The sequence below is a fragment of the Schistocerca serialis genome, chromosome 3, assembly GCF_023864345.2.
Source record: "Schistocerca serialis cubense isolate TAMUIC-IGC-003099 chromosome 3, iqSchSeri2.2, whole genome shotgun sequence".
Taxonomy (NCBI): Eukaryota; Metazoa; Arthropoda; class Insecta; order Orthoptera; family Acrididae; genus Schistocerca; species Schistocerca serialis.
In genome coordinates this window covers 600,233,277-600,259,084 of record NC_064640.1, presented here as the reverse complement: position 1 = coordinate 600,259,084, position 25,808 = coordinate 600,233,277, and the positions used below count along the sequence as shown (strand labels likewise).

Genomic DNA, 25,808 nt, shown 5'->3' with positions numbered 1-25,808 from the left:
AGGTCTCCTAGTCCTGAGGCATCTGTCTTGATTGGAAGCTGCTTCTGCTGTTGATCTCCCAGGCCTCAGGTACCTCTTCTGTGTGGTTGCTGTTGCTGGTGGCTCCTGTGCTCCCCGACTTGGTGACTGCCCTTCTTTGTTAGCTGCTGCGGCTAATGACCTTTGTATATTTTCCTCACATGCATTTTCATTGCCTTGAGGTAGTATTATGGGGTCTGCTGTTCTGGATGCTGTTGCTGATGACGACAGCTCTGCTGATGATTGTGGTGATTCTGCTGCTATTGGTTTATCTGACACTGCTGCTGAGAATATCTGAGCCTTTGCTGCTGCTACTGGTGTTTGTTGTAGCTCTACTGCAGATAATGATGGTTCCACTGTTACAGACAACTCTTGTTTTGGCGGAGACACTTCCATTACATATTACTCATTAATAAATTTAAGTATTTTGGCACTAATAATCTTTTTCCCTTTTACGTTCATGTGGAGACCATGTCTTGTGAAGTGCTCTCTGTGAACACTGTTTATCTCTACGAAAGTCGTATTCTGGAAACCTCAACATATTTTCTCAAATAGCCTGTTTGCTGTAAAAATCTCGATGTTTACGAACGAGTTTTCCATCAGATCGTGTCTCCCGGGGATGTTAACAATGTAGAAATGCACTCGAGGCATCCTTTTGATTGTTTCTCGTTGCACGCCAAGTTTCATTACAGTAAACATCATTTGCGCCTCCTATTATGATGCAGCTGTTACCCGTCGTTAATATGTTGTCACCGTTTTTCAGAATTTTGCGTAATGGCGCGCCTGGTTTGATGATGCCTGTTACATTAAGGTCTGGGTGATTTCTTCTCATAATTTCCGTAACTCCTCTCCCATGACTATCTTCAAAAATATATGTCTGTTGCTTGTATCTTTGCTTATGCATAACGTGGTTGTTTACTTTCTTTTCTTCACGAATATTTACCTTGTGTTTTTCTCCGTTTAATCCACTTGTATATTTTTGTGTGGATAGTTTGTTCATATTTTTATCCATAGATGCACTATTAACACTTTCTTTTCTTGCGTTTAATTCACTTGTATCTTTTTGAGTGATCAGTTCGTTCATATTTCTAGTTACAGTCGTACTGTTTGCACTTTGTACATTTGGTTGTGCAGACCTACGAATTTTATGGCTAGCATTAATGAGATCTTGTTGCCTTGATGATTCAGACAGTTCCCGTATGGTCAGTACCAAATTTTCCATTGTTTTTAAACATTTTTTTATAATGTCAAGTTCTTTTTGAAGTTCGTCTCGCATGCTGTCTTCTATTCCTGCGTAGCACTTTTCACTCGCGATCTCGCGGCCGTTACACTCTATGTCACATTTACACTGTATTTGTAAATCATCTTGAGCATAGCAGTGTGAATGGCAACATTTATGTTTAAACATGCATATTCTAATTCCATTTAGCACTGTTTCGTCACAAACAATACACTTGATTGAAATTAAGTCCTCAAAAACTGCAGAGTGGTTTAAAGTTACGTGTATACTTGCCGCCATGTTCATATTCGAGTCCTTAGGACCATGTGAAAGGTCCAGGCGAAGCTTCGGCCTAGGTGTACACCATGGAGGTGTACGTGAATGGACCTCAAGTATAGGTGGTAAAGGCAAGGACTCCACTTCAGACAGAAGAGATCGGAGGCGAACGGCAATCTTAAGCCATGACCTGGGCCTCCGATGTGGGAGATGAACTGCCGTGGATGGGAAAAGGAGACGATAATTCAGATGCTTAAGAAAACTATGAATGTGTGCAGTGTAACAGGTGAGCAGCTGTGCATGCCTAACCTTCAATGGAGGGACTACAGCCTCCACCAGGACACTGGTCACCGGATTCGTCCTAAAAGCTCCTGTTGCCAGTCGAACGCCACAGTGGTGCACTGGGTTGAGTAAACGCAATGCTGAGGGCACTGCCGAATTATAAACCAGAGTCCCACAGTTAAGGCGGGATTGAATAAGGGCTCTGTAGAGCTGCAGCATCGTAGAGCGATCTGCACCCCAGTTAGTGCTGCTCAGGCAGCGGAGGGTATTGAGATGCTGCCAGCACTTCCACTTCAGCTGATCATGATGAGTAAGCCACCTCAATCGGGCATAGAAAACCAGTCCTAAGAATCGATATGTCTCCACTACAGTGAGTGGATCATCATTAAGGTAAAGTTCTGGTTCCAGATGAACGGTAGAACGCCGACGGAAGTGCACGACACATGACTTCGCGGATGAAAACTGGAAGCAGTGGGCTAGAGCCCATGACTGCTCCTTGTGGATGGCTCCCTGTAGGTGCCGCTTGGCAAAACCAGTACTGGAGGAGCAGTATGAAATGCGGAAGTCGTCTGCATACAAAGAAGGTGAGACCGACGGCCCGACAGCTGCTGCTAGACCATTAATGACCACTAAAAATAGAGAGACACTCAACACAGAGCCCTGCAGGACCCCATTCTCCTGGATAGGAGGGGAACTATGGGAGGCACCAACTTGGACATGGAAAGTATGGAGCGATAGGAAATTTTGGATAAAAATCAGGAGCGGGTATATAATGTGGAAAGGATATGGCGTCGCCAGGTCGTGTCTTAAGCTTTTCGTAAATCAAAAGAGACAGCAACCAGGTGTTGGCATTTGGAAAAGGCTATTTGGATGGCAGACTCAAGGGAAACTAGATTATCAATGGTGGAGTGACCGTGGCAGAAACCGCCCTGGCATGGAGCCAGTAGGCCACATGACTCCAGGACCCAACACAACTGCCAACTTACCATACATTCTAACAGCTTACAAAGAACGTTGGCGAGGCTTTTTTTTTATTTTGTTTATGGTTTTAGGGCGCAAAACTACTACGGTCATTAGTGCACGGTCTGTGACTTAAGATAAGGCAAAAATATGAAACTGGAAACCAGCAGCAATGGGAACGAAACTCAAAAAACTGGGGAAACTAAAAACAGAAGGAAAGCTTAAAAAACCATTATAGAAGGGGGGTTGTTTGTCCCCAAAAAGAGCTTCAAATGACTGACGTCATCTCACTGGCACTAATAAACTTGAGAACGCGATCGGCTGAGCACGTGTCATCTGCTAAAATGGAAGATATATCAGGCGACAGCTGTAGACGGGCGCGTAACAGAGTAAAATAGGGGCACTCAAGTAAAAGGTGTCTCACCGTCCACAGCTGAGAGCAGTGGGGACAGAGTGGGGGAGGATTGCCACTTAAAAGATGTCGATGGCTAAAAAGACAGTGCCCTATCCGGAGTCTAGTTAAAATTACCTCCTCCCAACAACGAGTTCGGGAGGAAGACGTCCAAGCACAGGGAAGAGCTTTCACGTCCCACAATTTATTATTGGGAAGTGTTGCCATAAAAGAGCAACACGACGACATAAAACACTCCGCAGATCAGCAAAGGGAATCATGCCAATAGCTGGCTAAAGAAGAGAGATTGCAGCCTTGGCCGCTATATCTGCTGCCTCATTTCCACAGATACCAACATGTCCTGAGATCCAGAGGAACGCCACAGAGATGCTCCCCAAGTGGAGCAAGTGCAGGCAGTCCTGAATCCGGTGGACCAGAAGGTGGACAGGGTAGAGAGCTTGGAGACTGAGGGGAGAGCTGAGCGAATCTGAGCAGATAACACACCATATCCGCTGATGGTGACGGATGTATTGGACAGCCTAGACAACAGCGTAAAGCTCCGCAGTAAAAACCAAACACTGGTCCGAAAGCTGAAATCGACTGGGGGGTGTTGCCAACAATATAGGCACTCCCAACTCCAAGCAATGTTTTTGAGCCATCAGTGTACATAAATGTGGCATCCTTCATTTGTGCGCATAGAGCAGCAAATGCCCGACGATAAACAAGAGAAGGGGTACCATCCTTGGGAAACTGATAAAGGTGACGGAGCAGGCAGGTCCGGGACTGGAGCCAAGGCAGTGCTGTACCCCAAGTTGTCAAGAAAGTTTTAGGAAAGTGGAAGGAAAGAGAATGGAGCAGTTGACGGAAGCGGACTCTCGGTGGTAGTAGGGAGGAAGGGCAGCCTGCATACCCTAAATCCAAGGATGTGTCAAAAAAAATGTCATGGGCCGGATTTGCAGGCGTGGAAGGCAGATGGCTAGCATAACAACTAAGGACAGCTCACCGATTGGACAGTGGAGCTTCAGCAGTCTCAGCATAAAGGCTTTCCACAGGGCTGGTGTAAAAAGCTCCAGATACTAAACGTAATCCACGGTGGTGGACAGAGTCGAGACGCCGAAGAACAGATGGCCGAGCTGAGGAGTAAACTATGCTTCCATAGTCCAATTTCGAGCACACTAAGGCGCAATAGAGGCGGAGAAGGACCACTCGGTCCGCTCCCCAGGAGGTGCCATTCAGGACAAGGAGGATGTTGAGGGATCGCAGACAGCACGCCGAAAGATAGGAAACGTGGGAAGACCAGCACAGTTTTCTGTCAAACATAAGACCCAAGAAGTTTGCGACGTCTGCGAACAGAAGGTTGACAGGGCCTAGATGTAAAGAAGGCAGAAGAAACTCCGTATGATGCCAAAAATTAACACAGACGGTCTTACTGGGAGAAAAGCGGAAGCCGGTTTCGATGCTCCAAGAGTGGAGGCGATTGAGACATCCTTGAAGACGTCGTTCAAGAAGGTTGGTCCGTTGAGAGCTGTAGTAGATTGCAAAATCGTCCACAAAGAGGGAGCCCGAGACATCAGGAAGGAGACAATCCATAATTGGATTGATGGCAATGGCAAACAGTACAACACCTAGCACGGAGCCCTGGGGTACCCCGTTTTCTTGGGAGAAAGTACGGGAGAGAGTAGTGTTCATCTGCACTCTAAATGTGTGCTCTGCCATAAATTCACGAAGAAAAAGGGGCAGCCGATCTCGAAAGCCCCAAGAGAACAGTGTGCGGAGGATGCCTGTCCTCCAACAGGTATCCTATGCTCTCTCTAGATCAAAAAATATTGCTACTGTTTGGCGTTTCCTGAGAAAATTGTTCATGATATAAGAGGAGAGAGCAACAAGATGGTCAACTGCAGAACAATGCTTTCGGAAACCGCATTGGGCAGGTGTTAAAAGACTTCGGGACTCCAGCCACCAGGCTAAACAGCAATTCACCATACGCTCCAAAACCTTACATACACTACTCGTGAGAGAAATGGGGTGATAGCTAGAGGGGGAGATGTTTGTCCTTTCCAGGTTTCGGAACAGGAACGACGATAGCTTCCCGCCATTGTCTGGGGAAAGTACTGTCAGTCCAAATTCGATCATAAAGGTGAAGGAGGTAATGCAGACTATGGTATGATAAATGCAGCAACATTTGGATGTGTATACCATCCGGTCCTGGGGCAGAAGAGCGAGAAGAAGAGAGTGCGTGTTGGAGTTCCCGCATAGAGAAAACAGTATTATAGCTTTCGCAATTTTGAGAGGAGGAAGCTAGAGGTCGCACTTCCACTGCTTGTTTCTTCAGGAGAAAAGCTGGCAGGTAATTTGAAGAGCTCGAAATCTCAGCAAAGTGTTTACCCAATGAGTTAGAAATTTCGACAGGGTCCACTAATTTATCATGCGCAACAGTGAGCCCAGAGACCGGGGAGAAACTAGGTGCACCAGATAACTGTTGAATCCAACTCCAAACTTCAGAGGAGGGAGTGAAGGTGTTAAATGAGCTAGTAAAGAAGTCCCAGCTTGCCTTCTTGCTATCGCAGATGATGCGACGGCATCGTGCACAGAACTGCTTATAGCGGATACAGTTGGCCAAAGTAGGATGGTGGCAGAAAACGCGAAGAGCACGTCGCCGCTCACATATTGCATCTCGGCATGCCTTGTTCCACCAAGGAACTGGGTGGCGCCAGGGCAATTCGCAGGTGCAAGGTATTGAACGTTCCGCAGCTGTAAGAATAACTTCTGTAATATGAGTGACCTCATCGTCGACGCTAGGAAAGTGACGGTCATCGAATGTCGCTAGAGATGAAAAGAGTGTGCAATCGGCTTGGGCAAACTTTCTGCATCTCGGGCGCATATATGGCAATTGTGGCTGCAATCTAAGGACACATGGAAAGTGGTCACTGGAGTGTGTATCAGCAAGAGTGAACCATTCGAAGCGCCGAGCTAGCGGAACAGTACCGACCAAAAGGTCCAAATGAGAGAAATTTATCGTGGAGGCAGACAAAAATATAGGGTCCCCAGTATTGAGGCAAACAAGATCTGCTTGGTGGAAAACGTCTATCAATAGTGAGCCGCGCGGACAAGGAAGCGGAGATCCCCAAACAGGTGGTGGGCATTGAAGTCCTCAACCAGCAAATAGGTAGGCGGAAGCTGACCAAGAAGATGAAGGAGATCAGCTCTTGCCATTGGTGTGGACGATGGAATGTATACAGTACAAAGAGAGAATGTGTATCCAGAAAGGGAAAGACGGACAGTGACAGCTTGGAAGGAACTGTTTAAGGGGATTGGGTGATATTGGACAGTATCATGGAGAAGAATCATGAGTCCTCCATGTGCTGGAGTGCCTTCAACAGAGGGGAGATCAAATCGGACTGACTGAAAATGGGGGAAAACAAAGCAATCGTGGGGATGCAGCTTTGTTTCCTGAAGACAGAAGATGACCGGCAAGTAGGATCGTAAGAGGATCGACAATTCATCCTGATTGGCTCAAATGCCGCGGATATTTCAATGGATAATGGACATTGGGTGGACAGAAAAGGGAAGAATGTGACCAAGGTTGCCCTTGACTCAACAACTGCTCAGACCTTGCGACTGACAGCATGGAACGGCTATCAGCTGAAGGCAGAAGATCCTCATCCATAGGTTGTCCGGGAGCAGCTCCTGCCACCAGCGATCAGCCAGTTGATCGGTCGGCAGCAGTGCGCCTTGGCGACACAGAAGATAGCCGAGGGCGGTTACTGCCAGGTGGTGCTGTAGAGGAAACACACCATGGCGGAGAAGGAGAGGAACTGGGTTTCTTATTCGCCTTCTTGGAAACTGGACGTTGAGATGGAGGAGGAACTGATGGTTGTGAAGGTGGGGTACGTAAAAAATCTTCACGAGTAGGCTCGTTTTTGGAACTCTGGGTGTCTGATTTTGGGGCTCGAGATTTAGCAGAACCCGATCCCGATGAAGGGTGAGCCATAGAGTGAGCAGGCGAGAGTGGGGACGTTGAACGGGCGATCTTTGCACTGGCCGATCCGACGACCGTGGCACTAAAGGTGAGATAACAAGTCTGCGTGGCTGCCTCCTTTGTTGGCAGGGGAGAGGCAAGGGCAGTGCTGTATTTACCTGTGTGAGGCACAGTGGGCTTTCGACTGGCGAATAGCTTTCGAGCAGCAAAGGTCGACACCTTTCCCTTCACTCTGATTTCCTGAATGAGCCGTTCGTCTTTAAAAATGGGGCAATCGCGAGAGGAAGTAGCGTGGTCACCTATACAGTTGATGCAACGAGGGGATGGAGGTGGACAAGCACTCTCATGGGCATCCTTGCCACACATAACACATTTGGCTGGATTGGAACAGGACTGGCTGGTATGATTGAACCGTTGACACCGATAGCAACGCGTAGGGTTTGGGATGTAAGGCCAAACGGAAATTATCTCATAGACTGCCTATATGTTCAATGGAAGCTGAACTTTGTCAAATGTCAAGAAGACAGTTCGGGTTGGAACGATGTTCTTGTCAACCCTTTTCATGACTCGATGAACAGCCGTTACGCCCTGGTCAGACAGGTAGTTTTGAATTTCCTCGTCAGACAATCCGTCAAGGGAGCATGTATAAACGACCCCACGTGATGAATTTAAGGTGCAGTGCGCTTCCACCCGGACAGGGAAGGTGTGTAGCAGTGAAGCATGCAGCAATTTTTGTGCCTGGAGGGCACTGACTGTTTCTAACAACAAGGTGCCATTTCGTAAAAGGGAACAAGACTTTACAGGACCTGCAATTGTATTGACACCTTTCTGAATAATGAAAGGGTTGACTGTGGAGAAAACATGACCTTCATCCGACCGGGAAACAACAAGGAACTGTGGCAATGATGGAAGAACTGTCCGTGGCTGAGACTCATTGAACTTACGCTTGTGAGCAGACACAGTAGATGATGAGGAAACCATTGCGGAAGTATCCCCCATGATTACCGGTGTCTCCGATGGCGTGCTCCTTCCTTGTGGGGACCCTCTCTGAGGGCACTCCCGCCTTAGGTGATTGTTCACACCTCAGGTCACACCTCCAGAGAAACGGACAGAGGGACCAATCGGCACTTTCGGAAGGTATCAGCTTGGGTAATCACCCCTCCCTGAGCCTGGCCATTACCAGGGGGTACATACGTGTCCTACCTGTCTACCCGGGGCGGGGAATTACGTGTTACCCAGTCACCGGCTACGCATGGGAATGCGTGGGTCGGCCTTCAGACACGCACAGGGAGGAAAAAAGAGAAAGGGAGGAACAAAGAAAAGGAAAGGAAAGGAAAGAAGAGAGGTCTCAAACACCGCAGCGGAGAAAAGGGCAAAGAGAAGAGGTAAGGAAAAAGGAAGGACAAAGACTTGCCAGCAGAGAAAGCATAGAAGAGAGACCGATTTACAGTTTCGAGCGTCCATCTCCAGATGTAGGCACTAAACATACCCCAGAAGGGTAGAAAGGGAAGGGAAGAGGCAGAGATGGGGGGGGGGGGGGGGGAAGATGAGGGATGGGGAAGGATGTGGAAAAGGAAGGTATGCAGCCCGGAAAGGAAGGAGGGCCACACTAGCTCGGAGTCCCACACTCGCTACGCATGTATCCACAAAAGAGTTGTGGACCCCCTGGGGGGGGTTGGCGAGACTGATGGGCCGATAGCTATCCACATCAAGCAGGTTTTTACTGGGTTTGAACACCGGAATGATGGTGTTCTCCCACCATTGTGATGAAAGATTCCATCACACCAGATCCGGTTGAAGATGATGAGGAGATGTTGCTTGTAGTCGGACGAGAGATGTTTAATCATATGACTGTGGATCCAATCTGACCCAGGAGCTGTGTCGGGTCAATGTGCAAGGACGCTGAGGAGGTCCCTCTCTGTAAATGGAGCATTATAGAGTTCACTGTGACATTCAGTGAACAAGAGGGCTTTCCTCTCCATCCGCCATTTGAGGGTGTGAAATGCTGGGGGTAATTCTCTGATGCAGAGGCTCGAGCAGTGCTAAGTAACTGCATTTGTGTTGGTAGATAACATGCCATTGATGTTAATGCCAGTGGCACCTGTCGGGATCTGGTACCCACAAACACGTTTGGTCTTCGTCCAGACTTGGGAAGGTGACATATGGCACCCAATGGTTGAGACGTACCTCTCCCAACACGCCTGTTTGCATCTTTTTATAAGCTGGCGAATGCGGGCATAGACACATTTAAAAGCTATTAGGTGCTCTAGGGAAGGGTGCCGTTTATGTTGCTGTAGAGCTTGCCGACGCTCTTTAATGGCCTCATCGATTTCCGGCAACCACCAAGGTACTGACTTTCACCGTGGGCACCCTAAAGGACAAGGGATCATGTTTTCCACTGCAGAAACGATCATTCTTGTGACCTGCTCAACTACCACATCGATGGTACCAAGTGGGGGAGATTCAACGTTGACAGCAGAGGTGAAAGCTTCCAAGTCTACCTTGTTTAAAGCCCATCTTGGTAGATGTCAGGGGGAATGGTGCTGGGGGAGAGACAGGAAGATCAGAAAGTGGGTTCTCCAGTGGACAGATGGTAGAAGTCCTGGGCTGCACAAGGATACATCAATGGCTGAGTACGTACCACTAGCTACACTGAAATTTGTGAGGGCCTCAGGATTTAAGAGGCAGAGGTCGAGTTGGACAGGAAATTTTCGACATATCTACCCTGGCCAGTAAGCACAGTGCCACCCCACAAAGGGTTATGAGCATTAAAATCTCCCAAAAGTAGGAAATGTTTAGGGAGTTGATGAATCAGTGCAGCCAGTGCATTCAAGGGTACGGCACCATCTGGAGGAAGATATATGTTGCAGACAGTTATTTCCTGCGTCGTCCTTATCCTGACAGCCACAGCTTCAACAGGCGTTTGAAAAGGCACAGGTTCACCGCATATTGAGTTCAGGACATAGACACAAACTCCACCCAACATGCTATTATAGTCACTACAGCCCTTGTAATATCCCCTATAGCTGCGAAGGGCACGGGTCTGCATTGCTGGCAACCTGGTTTCCAGGAGGGCAATGCAGAAAGCAGGTGTCAAGCTTATCAGTTGCCGTAGCTCAGGCAGGTGGTGGAAAAAACCACAGCATTTCCACTGGAGAATGACATTATCATGAGGCTGGGAAGGCATGAAGCATGCAAGGAGGCAGGTTACACCTCAGGGTCACCTGCTGCCACTGATTGAGTGTTTGTATCCATTCCTATTGTCGATGAGGCATCAGTGAGATCCAGGTCCTCAAGGGATGCTGAGATCTCCACCTCATCCGCAGGTGCAGAATTGGCAAGGAGTGGTGGTGTTGGCTCCACTAGAGGGTCCTTTTTCTTGGCAAAGGCCTTGTCTGAAGTTGCTTCATGCACGGAGGAAGACTGTGAAGCTCTTCATCCAGCAGCTTATGGCTCCTTTAGCCACTGGCGAGTGTCTGCTGTGGCATTAGTGAAGACCTTGGGTCCCAAGGGACCCCTTCTGCATGAGATGAACCGGAGGAGGCTGTAGCTTCTCCAGCTGGGGGAAGGGGAGCTATGTCCCCTGCATTTGGGGGGGGGGGGGGGGGCCTTGCTCCCACAGTAGGTACTTTCGGAGCAACGGAAGGAGATATTCCCCCTACCACCAGGGGGGGGGGGGAGGGGGCAGATGTATTCTGGAGGCCTGGAGGGCCCACTGTTCATGGTACAGAGTGTGGTATGACTGGTACTTGTGATGGCAATGGTAATGTAGCTGCAGTGTATGTGGATGTCAACTGAACCGGGTGTAATCATTAATATTTACGTTTAGCTTTTTGGTAACTCAAAGTGTCCAGGGTCTTTTACTCCACGATTTTCCACTCCTTTTGGAGTGCTGTGCAGTCTGGCGAGCAGGGGGAGTGCTGCCCCCTGCAGTTGATACAGGTGGGAGGAGGCGCACAGGAAGTATCTGAATGCAGTGGACGTCTGCAGTCTCAACATTTGGCACTGGAAGTCCAGTGGGAAGAAACGTGTCCAAATTTCCAGCACTTAAAGTGCCACATAGGGGGAGGGATGTACAGTTTAACTTCACAGTGGTAAACTATCACCTTGACCTTTTCAGGCAATGAATCACCCTCAAAGGCCAAGATGAAAGCATCAGTAGCAACCCTGTTGTCATTGGGTCCCCTGTAAATGCGCCAGATGAAATGTACACCCCGCCATTCTAGATTGGCATGGAGCTCGTCATCAGGCTGCAAGAGGAGGTCGCAGTGAAAAATAATCCCCTGGACCATGTTGAGGCTCTTAAGGGGAGTGACAGAAACAGGAATATCACCCAGCAACAGGAATATCACCAAGCCAGTCACAGGTGAGTAACGCCAAGGACTGGGCTGGGGATGCTGTCTGAATCAAGACTGCACTGCTTCTCATCTTGGACAGCGCTGTCACTTCCTCAAACTTATCCTCAAGATGTTCAACAAAAACTTGAGGCTTTATAGGTACAAAGGAGTCCTCATCAGTTCGGCTACAGACTAAAAGCCGAGGTGAATATGGCTCTCTCCGTTCTGTAACCTTACGTTCCTCCCATGGTGTAGTGACAGAGGGAAATGGAATGACGTAGCCAGAAGGAAGTGCCATTCATTGAGTTATATGAAGATATGATGCCTCCAAGTAGTATCACATGCCTTCTCAAGATTGAAAAATATATTTATTAGGTACTTCCTGCCAAGCTGAGCCTCTCATACAGCTGCCCCCATAGCGTCAGATTTTTAGTGAACCACCACATCTGTGACTGTGGTATTGTCTGGCAGCAATAGCATTTCAACATTTACTCCACAGTATCTTCTTTGTATCTAGTAAGGACAATACTATAACTATACAGACAGGTATATTCATTCCCAGGTTTTAGTATGGGTACTGAAGTGGAATCTCTCCATGAATCAGATGACTATTTCATAGATCAAATTTAAAAGAGTAATGACCTGGAGTTGTTCTTCCGTGTTCCAGAGTTATGAGTTGCCACAGTGTTCAGCAGTGGCTCTCATTATCACATAATGATGTGTCTTCAGTCATAGGTGATACAGAAGCCAGTTACCATATGTAGAGAGAGCAGTTACATGCAGTATTATTGGTAGAACTGAAGTCCCAAGTACACCTTGTCAGAAATTGCTTTTTGGCAGTAGATGGCTGGACCCAACCTGGCACTCGTGGTAATATCAATGTTTCGCCATTATCTGAACTACATGTCTTGGGTTCATGTGGAAAATTTCCATTGCAAAGACACCAAGTAATACATGGAAAAATCCTACACCAGCAATATTCTTAGCTCCAAGTGCATGACTTTTATTCAGGTATGTACCTTCCCAGACAGACTTTGCCATTGACAAGGTCCCTGGACAAGATGGGGGGGAGCAGACCAAATAAGCAAGTCTATGCCAATATCATTATTGCATGTTTTCTTCAAAACTAGTGAAAAGGAAATGTATGAGGGGTAGTCATAAAATTTTTACAATCACTTTGAAGAAATGAAGTTACATAGTTAAGTTTTCCTTTATTCACAGATAAACGTCTGCAGTAATGGTATACAATGAAATCCCTGCATCACAATACCATAGCATGCCACTAGTGGAGCCAAAACAAAGGGGAGTTACGTACAGTGATTAATTTTTGGCAGCAGTGAAAATGTTACAGCAGTGTCAGACAAATCCATACGACTTCTATAGCTGTTCGGACTGGCTTGACGTAACTACAACATTTCTGCAGTTGCTGAGAATGAATTACTGTATGATACTAAATGTTCTCAATGGGCTGTGCCACTTTGCTTTGGTACCTCTAGCACTGTTCTACAGGACAGTGGTGCATGGATTTCAATGTGTACCTGGACTACAGACATGTATCTGCGAACAAGTTAAATTAGTTACGGAACTTTATTTTATCAAAGCAGTAATTAAACTTTATGACTACCCCTCAGAAAATACAGTAGTAGCTGTCTATATTAGTAAACTATTGCTTACTGAACAGACAATCAAGATAAGCTAGAAGAGTTGACAATCAGCGGCCATTTACTCTTTGTTGCACTAAAGCACTGACAGTTTTTAAAAACATGTCTTTGGCTACTGTGTACCTCTTGTGACTTTATGAGGGCTTTTGAGTGAGTATACTACCAAATAAAGTATGAGTACAGCATTACGGAATTAGTGAGAAGTCATGTAGTTGGTTTCATTTTTGGTTCTGTGGTAGTAAGCAGGAAATTGTTTCACACAGTTTCATAACAGAAAATTAACATTTCTCTCACTGTGGCACAGTAACAGTTTTGAGTTTGAGGATTCTGTACCCTTGCCACTTCTTTTCATAACACCCTTTAATGACCTTCTGCTTAGTGTGCCAGAAAACTCCTACACCATTTTCTTTACCAAAGAAATACATTTGATTTTACTGATTCATGGTAGAAAACAAATAACTATACAAAATATGTACTACAGAGAATCAGCTTCTATTCTACAGGTAACAAGCTGACTCAGTTACAATAAAAATCATTACATTCTGTATTCTACTCGAAATGTTTTATGGATAACATTCTGCTCCCAAACAACGTTGGCAGGGCACGAAGTGGAGAACACCAGTTTATGTAGGAGTGGGTATAGATGGGAAATGGACACTGAAGGCATGTGTTTATGACCTCCTGTAGATGCTGAACAAAACTAACAATGACAATATTGTCTGCCATCAGTACCTGTGGTACATTTCTCATAGTTTACTTTGCATATCTTCATTCCTTGGCGTCATGTGGATTTACATTCTCTGGCAGTTCACTTAATTCACAAGAGATTAATTTTAGTTCAAAATAGGTAATTTGATTCACAAAAATCATGTAGACCAGCATGCAGTAAACAGTGGTCTCTTAAAATGACATTGCAATATCTGGAAAAGGAGAAAATCTCTTGTCCTGGCACTGATATACCATTGATTTAAAATAAATTTTGTTTTTGTTTGTTAGTATGTGTTGTGCGATGGTGTGAGCCAAGGGTCAATGTGGCTTTTAAAGTAATCATGTTGTATACGCTTCATTCATATTAATAACCTGGAAACCTGTGCCATTATGCAACTCTTTCTTGTGTACAGTTTTACGCCAGCGGAAATTCAGCCAAAGTTGGTAGCTGGTTATAAGAAGTTTGCTTCTTCATTTTAAGAGTTAGGAAATGCGTAAAAACTTCAAATTTGGCTGCACTACCCGTGAATATAATCCACTTTAAGGATGTCCACAAACTGCCACTATAAATGAAAATATCAATGCAGTACATAATTTGGTATTGCATGATACACATTTAGAGGTGCATGACGTAGCTGATGTCTTAGACATACAGCAGGAAATAATACATTTTATTTTATACGATGAATTAACTACATTTGTTGAACGCTGACGACAAACAAATGCGAAAATTAATTCCTCAGAAAAATCTGGACAATTTAGATTGATATTTGATGCCAATTTCTTATTATGAGTCAGAAGTGGGTCACACCCATAATGAAACAGCCATCAAAAGAGTGGGTGAATTTCTGTGGTCCTGCGCTAAAGTAGATACAGTTGATTCAATTTGGCAGCTTTCTGTCAGGAACTTCTCTCTGTCATACAGATGGAGATCACTGAGAGGTCACTGGAATATGAATAACTAACCACCTATCACTGAGATGTGTCTATGTGGACAGCAGAACATGGCAAGAAACTAATGGCTTGAATGTTCCTGTAAACAGTGCTAAAATATGTGTGCCCCTGCATGTTCAGAAGACTATTTACAACATGAGTGTCATCAAAATCTCACTACTTGACAGGTGGCAGCAATGCTCCATAATGAATTGCATGCACTAATTCCACAAAGGGAAAATTGACAGGGAGTTGCATGAGGTGGTCAGGGACAGAGTTGTAGTCTAATGCTTCATGAGGTACTAAGCACGAGAAATAAGGGAGAAAATGAAGAGTGGTATAAGTAATTTACAAAGATGTCCACTTTGTCATTATCCTGTCTCCAATGATGATTTAATCCCTTATTGTAAGAGATGTCAGTGATTAAAATGTGAAAGAACAAAAAGGGACAATTAGAGTTTAATGTCACACTGACAATTATGGTATTAGAGACAGAGCAGAAGGCAGGACTGGGAAATGAATTCAGCTGTGTTCTTGACAGACGAACAATCCCTGTAGTTGCCTTAGGTGTTTTACGGAAACCATGGAAAACTTCTGAATGGCTGGATAGGACTTTGAATTGGCATCCTCCTGAATGTGAGTTAGGTGTCTTAATAAATAAACCACTAATGATGATAAACAGAAGGCCGAAATTCTAAACTTAGCTTTCAACAACTCACTCACAGTAGAGGACTGCAGCATCATTACCCCTTTCAATTATCGAACAAACGCAAGGATGGCTGACATAGTGTTTAGTGTATCTGGGATTGTAAAACAGTAAAGATCCTTAGATGCCAGGAAGGCATCTGGCCCAGATGGTATCCCCCTAAGATTATATGTTGACTATGCTACAAATATAGCACCATTCTTATCCATCATCTATCAGAGATCATTGGACCAGTGGAAAGTTCCACGGGACTGGAAGAAGGACCAGGGCATAGCAATCTATAAAAAGGGTAGAAAATCAGATGCACATAATTACCGGTCAGTTTCAGTGACATTGATTTGTTGTAGAATTATGGAACATATTTTGTGTTCAGACATAATGACCTTTCTAGACTCTGAGACGCTCATCTGCAGAAACCAGCACAGTTTTAGGAAACAGCGGTCATGCTAGATACAGCTGGTCTTCTTTGTGCACAATACACAACAGGCTCTAGATACTGGCTCCCAGGTTGATGCCATATTTCTCAACTTTTGAAAGGTGTTTGACTCAGTTCCGCATTGTTGGTTGCTCCAAAAAGCGCACTTACGGCCTATCCGATGACATATGCAGTTGGATAGAAAGTTTTCTAACAGACAGACAGGAGTATATCCTGAATGGGGAGACTTCAACAGAAACAAGCGAAACTTCAGGTGTGCCCCAGGGCAGTGTAATAGGTCCGCTGCTTTTTATGATTTACATAAACGATCTGGTTGATGGTATTGACAGCAGCATTAGACTGTTTGCCGATGACACTCACGTCTACAGGAAAGTAGTATCACACGAAAGTTGTGAACAAATCAATAAGGATTTGCGGAAAATAAATGTGTGGTGTAATGACTGGCTGTTATCTCTCAATATTAGTAAGTGTAACCTACTGCGTATAACAAGACAAAAATCCTCATTAATGTAAGAGTACAAAATAAACGCCCAGTCTTTGGAAGCGGTAACATCCGTCAAGTACCTGGGTGTGACTATTCGAAATGATCTCGAATGGAACCATCAGATTACACAAGTAACGGGCAAGGCAAACTATAGATTGCGGTCTATTGGTAGAATCCTGAAGCGATGCAGTCCTTCAACAAAGGAAATAGCTAGATTCATGACTGGTACATTTAGCCATCGTGAGAGTGTTACAAATCTCATAGAAAGTTTGAAGTGGGACACACTTGCAGACAGATGGCACGCGAAATGGAAGGGGCTGCTTACTGAATTCTGAAATCCGATCTTCGCTGAGGATATAGAGTATATATTACCACCACCAACTTTCAAATTGCGCAGTGATCACCATACAAAGATAAGGGAAATTAGAACTCGTACTGAGGCGTTCAGACAGTCATTTTTCCCTAGCGCAATCCATGAGTGGAACAGAGGGGGGAAATATGACTTTGGTGCAAATTGTGCCCTCCGCCACACACCGCTTGGTGGCTAGTGAAGTATATATGTAGATGTAGATCTACACCAGAATTTTTACACACAACACAAGCCAGACTTACGCATTTTCCAACTAATTGTCATCACCTGATTCCTTTTCAGGTTTCCTCCATAGTATACTTACATAGTTACCTGTTTGATTACTGAAGTGAGCTAATGTGTGTCAGCACTTTTATTTCCTCCTCATGTGTATGGGGACATTGATAGGATAAGTCTTGCTGCAGTTATTAAGAAGAACCTGTGTATACATATCATATCAGTTGCTGGAATATTTCTTATAGCAATAAAAGTAAATAATATTGTGAACAAGAAGAGCTATGAGCAAAAAAAAAAAAAAAAAAAAAAAAAAAAAAAAAAAAAAAAAAAAAAAAGAGAGATCAATGATAAACTACAATGACTGAAGAGCATGTCCTGCTCTCTGTTTAGAAGACATGTATCCTTTCTGGCAGTGTGAGGCTCCCGAACAGATGATTGCCAAGGCAGGTGACTGTAGAACCCACAAGTCAAGAAATGGATGGAGGACTTTTGCAATAAGACGGGTGAGATCTGTTGCATGACTCTGTAAGAGGGCAAGCAGACAGAGCATATTGTTAGCTCGTTAGGCAGACATGCAATTAAAACTGCCTGAAAGTTGGAAGAGGCCAGAAAGATCAAGTGTGTTACCCAACACTGACTAAGTTTGTCGCTCCATCTTTTTCCCTTTGCTCGGGTCAACGGAAGCATCCAATTGTACTTGTCTGCTTTGACTCGCACTGTAGTAGTGTGTGATGTCACTACAGAGCGGTGTTTTTGAATTGGTTATGTTTGTGGCGTTGGGTTCATTTGAGTTTTGGTAGTCATCGTACTAACATGGTTTTGAGTTTAGGTAGTTGGTGTGGTAACATGGGTTGTGGAAGTGTTTTCAGTGAGTTACTATGGTCTTTTTTTTGTGTGTGTTTAGAATTTTTGTTAGCTCTGATTAGTTTGGTGTTTGTTGTGCAGAAAGAAGTTTAATTTTCTTACTGCTTTTTAATTAGATATGGATATGACTGTGAAGTTCATGCATATCTCTCTCTCTCTCTGAGGGGGAAAGGGCAGGGGGGCCGCGCGCGCCCAAACACAAACACAAACACAAACACAAACACAAACACAAACACAAACACACACACACACACACACACACACAGAGTGGCCAACCTAGGTGGTATTGTCGGAGGCTTTTATTGGTAAGCAAGTTTTGTTTTGGTTTTATTCTATAGTAATTGTTATGTTTTGTCTGTTATATATTTATGTGGTGCGTTGTTCTTGTTTGTGTTTTAATTCCAGTAGTGAATATGAGGTGTTTGGGTTTCTGAGTTGGTGGGGGTTTTGGTTCCACTTTTTTGAGCTGTAGGTGTTAGTGTTTTGGTATTGATAGTTGCAGTTGAGCTATATAGGTCAAGAGAAATGTCCAATTCCTGTGGTTTTATTGGTGTAGCAGAAATGTTGTAATCAAAATAGTTTTTTAAATGATTTGTTTTAGGATGGTGCAGTGTTTTTTTGTTATTGTATACTGACTCTGCCCCCAGCTTCCCGTTAGTTCTTCTTCTTCTTTTTTTTTCCCCCATGAGACTTTGTTGTGTCATTTTTATTTTTGTTTGCATTTATTGGTGTGTGTATGTAGTGACATCATTGTCATCATATTGTATATGCTTGGACTAGCCATTTCCGCCATATTGTTGACATTATTGGTAAAAGCAGACGGGTAGAATTCGACACTTCTGTAATGCCCTCTGCTGAATGAGGCAGACCTTTTTATGGAAGCTATAAACCCATAGCTTGGGAATCTTCAAAAATAACTTATTGTAAATACAAGTACATAGTTTTACACTATAATTAATTTATTTTTTTAGGTTCCATTCTGTGCTTGTTTGGCAAGGGTGATGACTTTGTCATAGTTGACACAGTGTTTGATTTGTCAATGTCTACGTGTGAAAATATCTTGATACACTCATGCCTATGAAGAAGACTAGAGATTTTAGTGCAAGCCATATGGAAGAATACTTCAGTGAATGCAGACCTACCAGCTCAAGTTTGACGAATTCCTTACTTCCGAATATGGTATTTGCTTCATGACTCTTTACTTCAAAATAGATGGACAGACTCAGTTCTAGATTGTGATTACCTAAACATTACACACAAGTCTCTGGCAAAGAACATGGCATTACTGTCTTGTTGTGTATCATGGCCATAGTCCCCAGATGTTTCCTGCCAGTAGCAGGACAAAGTGGTGTGATCACAGCACTGACTCTTGAGGCAATGTGTTGCATTAGGGATGTAGTACCTGCTCTTCAGATGAATAAAACTCACATAAACTGTAATAACTTAGGAAAACATAAACTAACTCCCACAAAAGTAGAAGAACAGTTTTATAGAGGCTGTAGCTCTCTGACAGGTAAGTCATACTGCACTTTGAACCTGGACAAGGGAGCCCACACATGGGTCAGAGGGGGAAGGGAGGGGGTATGGAGCACTTTTAATATTTTGGAAGATGAATGGTGAGTTGCAAGAAGCCTTAAAAAAAAAAGTTCCAGCTCTGACCATGTTAAAAACCTACATAATACTGACTTAAATCTTTTTATGAATGAAAAACACCTAACTTCACTATACTTTTTCCTTTCTATAAGAGTGTTAGGGAAGCAGTGCAGCCCCCCCCCCCCCCCCCCACACACACACACGTCCTTAGTCAATGAGATTTCGCTTCTTCAGTTTTCCTAACTTAGGGAGTTAAACTACAGTTTAATATGTGTTATGCTGAAATATAGCCATAGCTAATAACATGTGCTTAACCCCATTACTGGATTAACCGTGGAGGAAGGGTTCCATAACTGATGTGTTCACAATTGATACATAAGAAGCACTGGAGCAAGGGTTTATTATAATTTTTTACAGGGCAAGTCAAACATGATTATTTCATTCAAGTTCAGTAACTAACGTCCAATTATGTGAGAAATTTAAGTGAGCAGCCGCTTTTACTATCGCTTTACTGTTTTTACAAAATATTTATGGGTGGTGGCCTGTTTCGATAGCAACACAATTATATCACAGTCTATTTCTCTTCATTCATCAATTTGGAGCTACTCATATTTCTACAAAATTGATGGCATTTAACAATCATTACACCAACTTTCAGATTTACAAAATATGATCAGAAGCCTGTATAATTTTTGCACTTGTGACTCCTCATTACCAGTATCCACAACTAGAGACATGTAACTGCTCAATCATTTATGACTTAAACATGCAACTTTAATACTGGGGCTAGATGAGGAACTTTTGAAGCCATGTGAACTGCAATTTTATTTCTCATAAACTGGTTTACTGACAGCAAATGTGTTACACCAGATGATATTTAGTGTGAACTACCAGACCACTACGTAAGATTATTGAAAATTTGAGGCAGCATCTTACATTTTGCATGATTATGTGAATAAATTAGTTCGCTCACAAGTATTTGAAAACAGCTTCTTGCAAGCAAACCAAAAAAATTATATTCACATGAAGCATGTTCCATTATTTCTATTAGGAGAAGTGTATACTGGCTGTGAACTTTTCTTTGCAGTAATTATGTACAAATATTGAACGCAGACTCAACTACAGTGGTATTTCGCTTAAAATCAAGACAAACTTTCCGGTTTCAGTTTCATCCCCCATACAAATACACAAGTATTTGTCAAAGGCAATTACCAGTGCTCTGCAACCGGTGTCATGGTTGAATTTTCAGCAACACCTTGTGAAACAAGATAGTCTCAAAGTGGTAGAATGTTCATACTTTTCAAGTTTTGTTGAACATACATAGTTGTACGTACATGAAAACTGAGCTGAAAAGGCACCCCAGAAGTTCGAACGGAATAAAATACATTTAAAAACATACTTGAGAAAAATCAACTACGAGAATAGAACTACATATTAGCATTACTTTTATATACAATACAATGGAATTTACTGCCAAAAATCATTACCTGACATTTAAAGGACTTATACTATTCAAACACAATTTGCATAGAAATCTGTAAGTCGATTTTTCTCAGGTATTGAATTTTTCAGTTGTGTCACTATTCTTGCTGGGGTGCAATATATGAAGCCGCAAAAAAAAAAAAAAAAAAAAAAAAAAAAAAAAAAAAAAAATTCAAACGAGTAACGTGATTTGTTTTCAAAATCTGACTGCAGTAATAGTAAATTTGAAAGCTACAAGAAATAATACTGTAGTCGTTCCTGACACTGACAGCTGGTGAAGTCTACAAGACGACATACCGGTACCCAATAATTAAAACAGCATACGTGTACTTGAATAACAGTACTGGCCTATATCAAACGTAAAACACAAAGTCAGAACAGGCTTACCTGACTACTAGAAAACTGTCTACTTAGTATAAAGAACGCTCGTGTGCCTAACATGTTCACTACTTCCTACTGCTACTGCACACTAAACGGCCTTGGTTCCCGCAACTAAACATAGGGCAAAACGCGAAGTCGTGTTTCCAAAGTCGATAAGCAATGTTCTGGCAAAACGGCAGACTTAGACTAAAAGAGCAAATTACATTCCGTCAAGATTATACAAGGAGACTGGTTTATTACATCAATCTTCATTGGGGAAACGGGATAAGACTCCAACAACAACACAATCATGATTACATCACACACGTTTCATGTTTGTAAATCACTTGAAAGAACTGTAAACAAAAAATCGATAATCGATATTCCTGTTATATTGCTTGCGACATGACTGTACGCTTTCGACTGAAAAATTCCGAAGCAAATTTACTGAAAATAAGTTGCGAAGCAGGCAATACCTCCACAGTTACGAGTTCATATATTTTGGATTTCTTGTTCAGTGACAGAGATTCTTTACTTTCTAAAAGATTGGGTGTAAAAAACTGCGATGATATGTTGTAGTATAGGTTCCGTAATATTTCCAATACTGTTTCAAGGGAAATTTATAAAAGGAAAACGCATTTGAAGGCTCCTGTGCAGTATGTTCGGCTACTTAATTAAGGTCGGGTGGTATGTTGATGCACTTAGTCTAATGTAGCATCTCGATTTATTCAATATAGGCGAAGGGAAACCCACACTCCCAAAAGATTATAGTACCCCTAATACATGCCTTATAAATCCTACCATTTCCCATGCTCCATCCAATATAAAAAATTCTAACAATTATTCAGCTGTCGTGTCTCTAAGTTAGTAACAACATTATTAATTACACAGCCTCAGAAATTATAATACCACTAACATATACACTCCTGGCAATTGAAATAAGAATACCGTGAATTCATTGTCCCAGGAAGGGGAAACTTTATTGACACATTCCTGGGGTCAGATACATCACATGATCACACTGGCAGAACCACAGGCACATAGACACAGGCAACAGAGCATGCACAATGTCGGCACTAGTACAGTGTATATCCACCTTTCGCAGCAATGCAGGCTGCTATTCTCCCATGGAGACGATCGTAGAGATGCTGGATGTAGTCCTGTGGAACGGCTTGCCATGCCATTTCCACCTGGCGCCTCAGTTGGACCAGCGTTCGTGCTGGACGAGCAGACCGCGTGAGACGACGCTTCAGCCAGTCCCAAACATGCTCAATGGGGGACAGATCCGGAGATCTTGCTGGCCAGGGTAGTTGACTTACACCTTCTAGAGCACGTTGGGTGGCACGGGATACATGCGGACGTGCATTGTCCTGTTGGAACAGCAAGTTCCCTTGCCGGTCTAGGAATGGTAGAACGATGGGTTCGATGACGGTTTGGATGTACCGTGCACTATTCAGTGTCCCCTCGACGATCACCAGTGGTGTACGGCCAGTGTAGGAGATCGCTCCCCACACCATGATGCCGGATGTTGGCCCTGTGTGCCTCGGTCGTATGCAGTCCTGATTGTGGCGCTCACCTGCACCGCGCCAAACACGCATACGACCATCATTGGCACCAAGGCAGAAGCGACTCTCATCGCTGAAGACGACACGTCTCCATTCGTCCCTCCATTCACGCCTGTCGCGACACCACTGGAGGCGGGCTGCACGATGTTGGGGCGTGAGCGGAAGACGGCCTAACGGTGTGCGGGACCGTAGCCCAGCTTCATGGAGACGGTTGCGAATGGTCCTCGCCGATACCCCAGGAGCAACAGTGTCCCTAATTTGCTGGGAAGTGGCGGTGCGGTTCCCTACGGCACTGCGTAGGATCCTATGGTCTTGGCGTGCATCCGTGCGTCGCTGCGGTCCGGTCCCAGGTCGACGGGCACGTGCACCTTCCGCCGACCACTGGCGACAACATCGATGTACTGTGGAGACCTCACGCCCCACGTGTTGAGCAATTCGGCGGTACGTCCACCCGGCCTCCCGCATGCCCACTATACGCCCTCGCTCAAAGTCCGTCAACTGCACATACGGTTCACGTCCACGCTATCGCAGCATGCTACCAGTGTTAAAGACTGCGATGGAGCTCCGTATGCCACGGCAAACTGGCTGACACTGACGGCGGCGGTGCACAAATGCCGCGCAGCTAGCGCCATTCGACGGCCAACACCGCGGTTCCTGGTGTGTCCGCTGTGCCGTGCGTGTGATCATTGCTTGTACAGCCCTCTCGCAGTGTCCGGAGCAAGTATGGTGGGTCTGACACACCGGTGTCAATGTGTTCTTTTTTCCATTTCCAGGAGTGTATATCAAAGCAGCTGAATGTCTTCTCAATTTCTCTATTGTTTTATAACTTTTGGACTGATGTTGTACATGCATTTTACCTTAAGGCACAATTATGACATTAGAAGTAGTAATGATTATTTATTTATTTATCATATGGCATGATTACAAATCACAATAATGAACATAAACTTCAGTTGGAATAATTTTCATGCAGAAGTACATAGCAATGTTTTGTATCATAAAAGTATGCCAATAGATATAAAACACTCTACAGTGCACATCATACAGAGATAAATACTACAAAACATGAAGCACCTTTAGGAATAGTTTAAAAAAATCAGACATATGGGAATCCAGAAATCTGTTTATAGTGAGTTTGGCAAAGAGCAACCATAGTTATATGAATTAAAGTATATGTGAATAGAGTAGTGTTAGTATTTCAGTATAAATATAGGGCTGTAATTAATGAGATCTTAATAACAACTATAATTTCATGTGCCTCAATGGCCTGATGCAGATCCTTCAATTATATGCCAATCTGGAGTCTTGCATGTTCCTAATCTACCCTAGTAATGTAACTAGGAAAAGTTGACCTACAGTTTAATGTGGCGGCTGAACAACTTGTTGTTTCTGGTGACTCCTCACAGTGTTGATAGGTGAAGCCTAGGTTAAAACGCTGATTGAAAAATCGATGATCTCAGTGTCATTTTATCCCACGATTTCTTGATTTTCAGGCATGCACTTTACCACTGGAGAATACAATATTTTTATTCTTAATGTTAAGACAAAAATTTATTTCCATAAATGTAGTCTAATTCCTTGTGTATATCTTGTTCATTTCATTGCAGAAAATGACAAAAGGATGAATAATCATTGCTATTAATACAAACACTGAAACCTACTTACTGAAATGTCTTCTCAATAACATATATAAAGATATACGTATACAGATTATGAAAACAAGAAACTCATATGTGCAACACCTATTTAAACAAAGGATTTGAGTGTGTCTCACATGATACAGTCAAATCTCGATATAACGAAATTCATGGGACCATGAAAATTAAATTGTTGTAGCAGGATTATTGTTATAATGAGGTTGTTATTATGACTCGGAGCAAGGAGCCATGTTTTCGTGGGTGAGAAGTACATTACTGTAGTACTTTTGTGATGGAAAATAATATTAAAAGACAAATTATGAAACACATTTTATTCGCTTAATTTATTAATACTGTACCTGTAGAGTATCTTACTTTTATGTACAGAAAAATTACTTATTTTCCTTTGTTTCTTTTTTCTTATAGGTTCTCTTGTGAATATTGTCTTTATCTCCTCTAATGCAATCAAATGCTGCGCTGAAACACGGGACTGAAGATGCTGAATGGATTCCAACTGACCTATGAGCTGCATCAGAGGAGGCGGATTCGCACTTGGTACATCACTGCCATCGTAAGAATCTTAAACAGACGAATTACTCTGTAACAACTCGATGATAGATTCGTCGGTATATGCTTCAAACACTAACGCCTCATCATCCACTGACAAATATTCAACAACTGAAGCATCTATGGTTTTACCAGTAACTGCTAAATAAATCTCCAGTTCACTTGGAATATCATCCTGCGTTATTTCATCCACCAAAACATTCTCACCAACATCTTCACTTTCGGAAATTCTTGTAGTTTTCCAGCAGTTCACAATCACATTTGGCTGTACACTGTTCCAGGAACCAGCAGCTGTGTCACAAGTCAGCTTCACATTGAAACTGTAGGGATTTCTCACATTTCTTTCTATGTTTGTGATCACGTGTTGAACTAAACGTGAACAGTATTTCGTCTTAAAGTTCGTAATTATCCCCATATCTAATGGCTGAAGAATCGAAGTACAGTTCAGGGGGAAGTAAAATAGTTCAATGTTCTTCAGCGCTGGCATGTTGTCATGCACACTACAATTATCCACCAGCAATACAATTTTCTTATTCTTCATTGTCATCTCTTTATCAAGCGAAAGCAACTACTCATTACAAAGAGTGGACGTCGTCCATGCTTTTCAATTTGTCTTTAAATTGACTGCCATAAAAGAAATAACATTTTCAATACGAGTGTAGCACAACATTGCAGCTGAAACTAAACTGTAACGAATTAACTTATAAATTAAAGGAAGGTAAAATAAAATGTATGTACTCTCTTACCTGGTAAGCCTCTTACAT

General features: G+C 43.4%; 2 protein-coding genes across 2 annotated transcripts in view; both read right to left on the bottom strand.

Moving 5' to 3' along the window:
• Window positions 1-21,459, bottom strand: part of LOC126470481 (cytosolic 10-formyltetrahydrofolate dehydrogenase) — a 159,570-nt gene extending 138,111 nt beyond the window's left edge. Inside the window, exon 1 of the mRNA XM_050098351.1 lies at window positions 21,303-21,459. Within this exon, the coding sequence (XP_049954308.1) occupies window positions 21,303-21,356 (54 nt within the window). The 5' untranslated portion in view covers window positions 21,357-21,459. The remainder of the gene's footprint in view (window positions 1-21,302) is intronic.
• Window positions 21,460-25,057: 3,598 nt separating this feature from the next.
• Window positions 25,058-25,531, bottom strand: LOC126471032 (tigger transposable element-derived protein 6-like). Its single transcript, XM_050099097.1, has one exon. It carries the CDS (start codon window positions 25,529-25,531, stop codon window positions 25,058-25,060), a length of 474 nt encoding a protein of 157 aa, XP_049955054.1.
• Between the last annotated feature and the right edge of the window lie 277 nt (window positions 25,532-25,808).

Bases quoted from the DNA above. Each gene is read 5' to 3' on its own strand.
- LOC126471032 (XM_050099097.1), bottom strand. From the start codon at position 25,531: ATGCCAGCGCTGAAGAACATTGAACTATTTTACTTCCCCCTGAACTGT.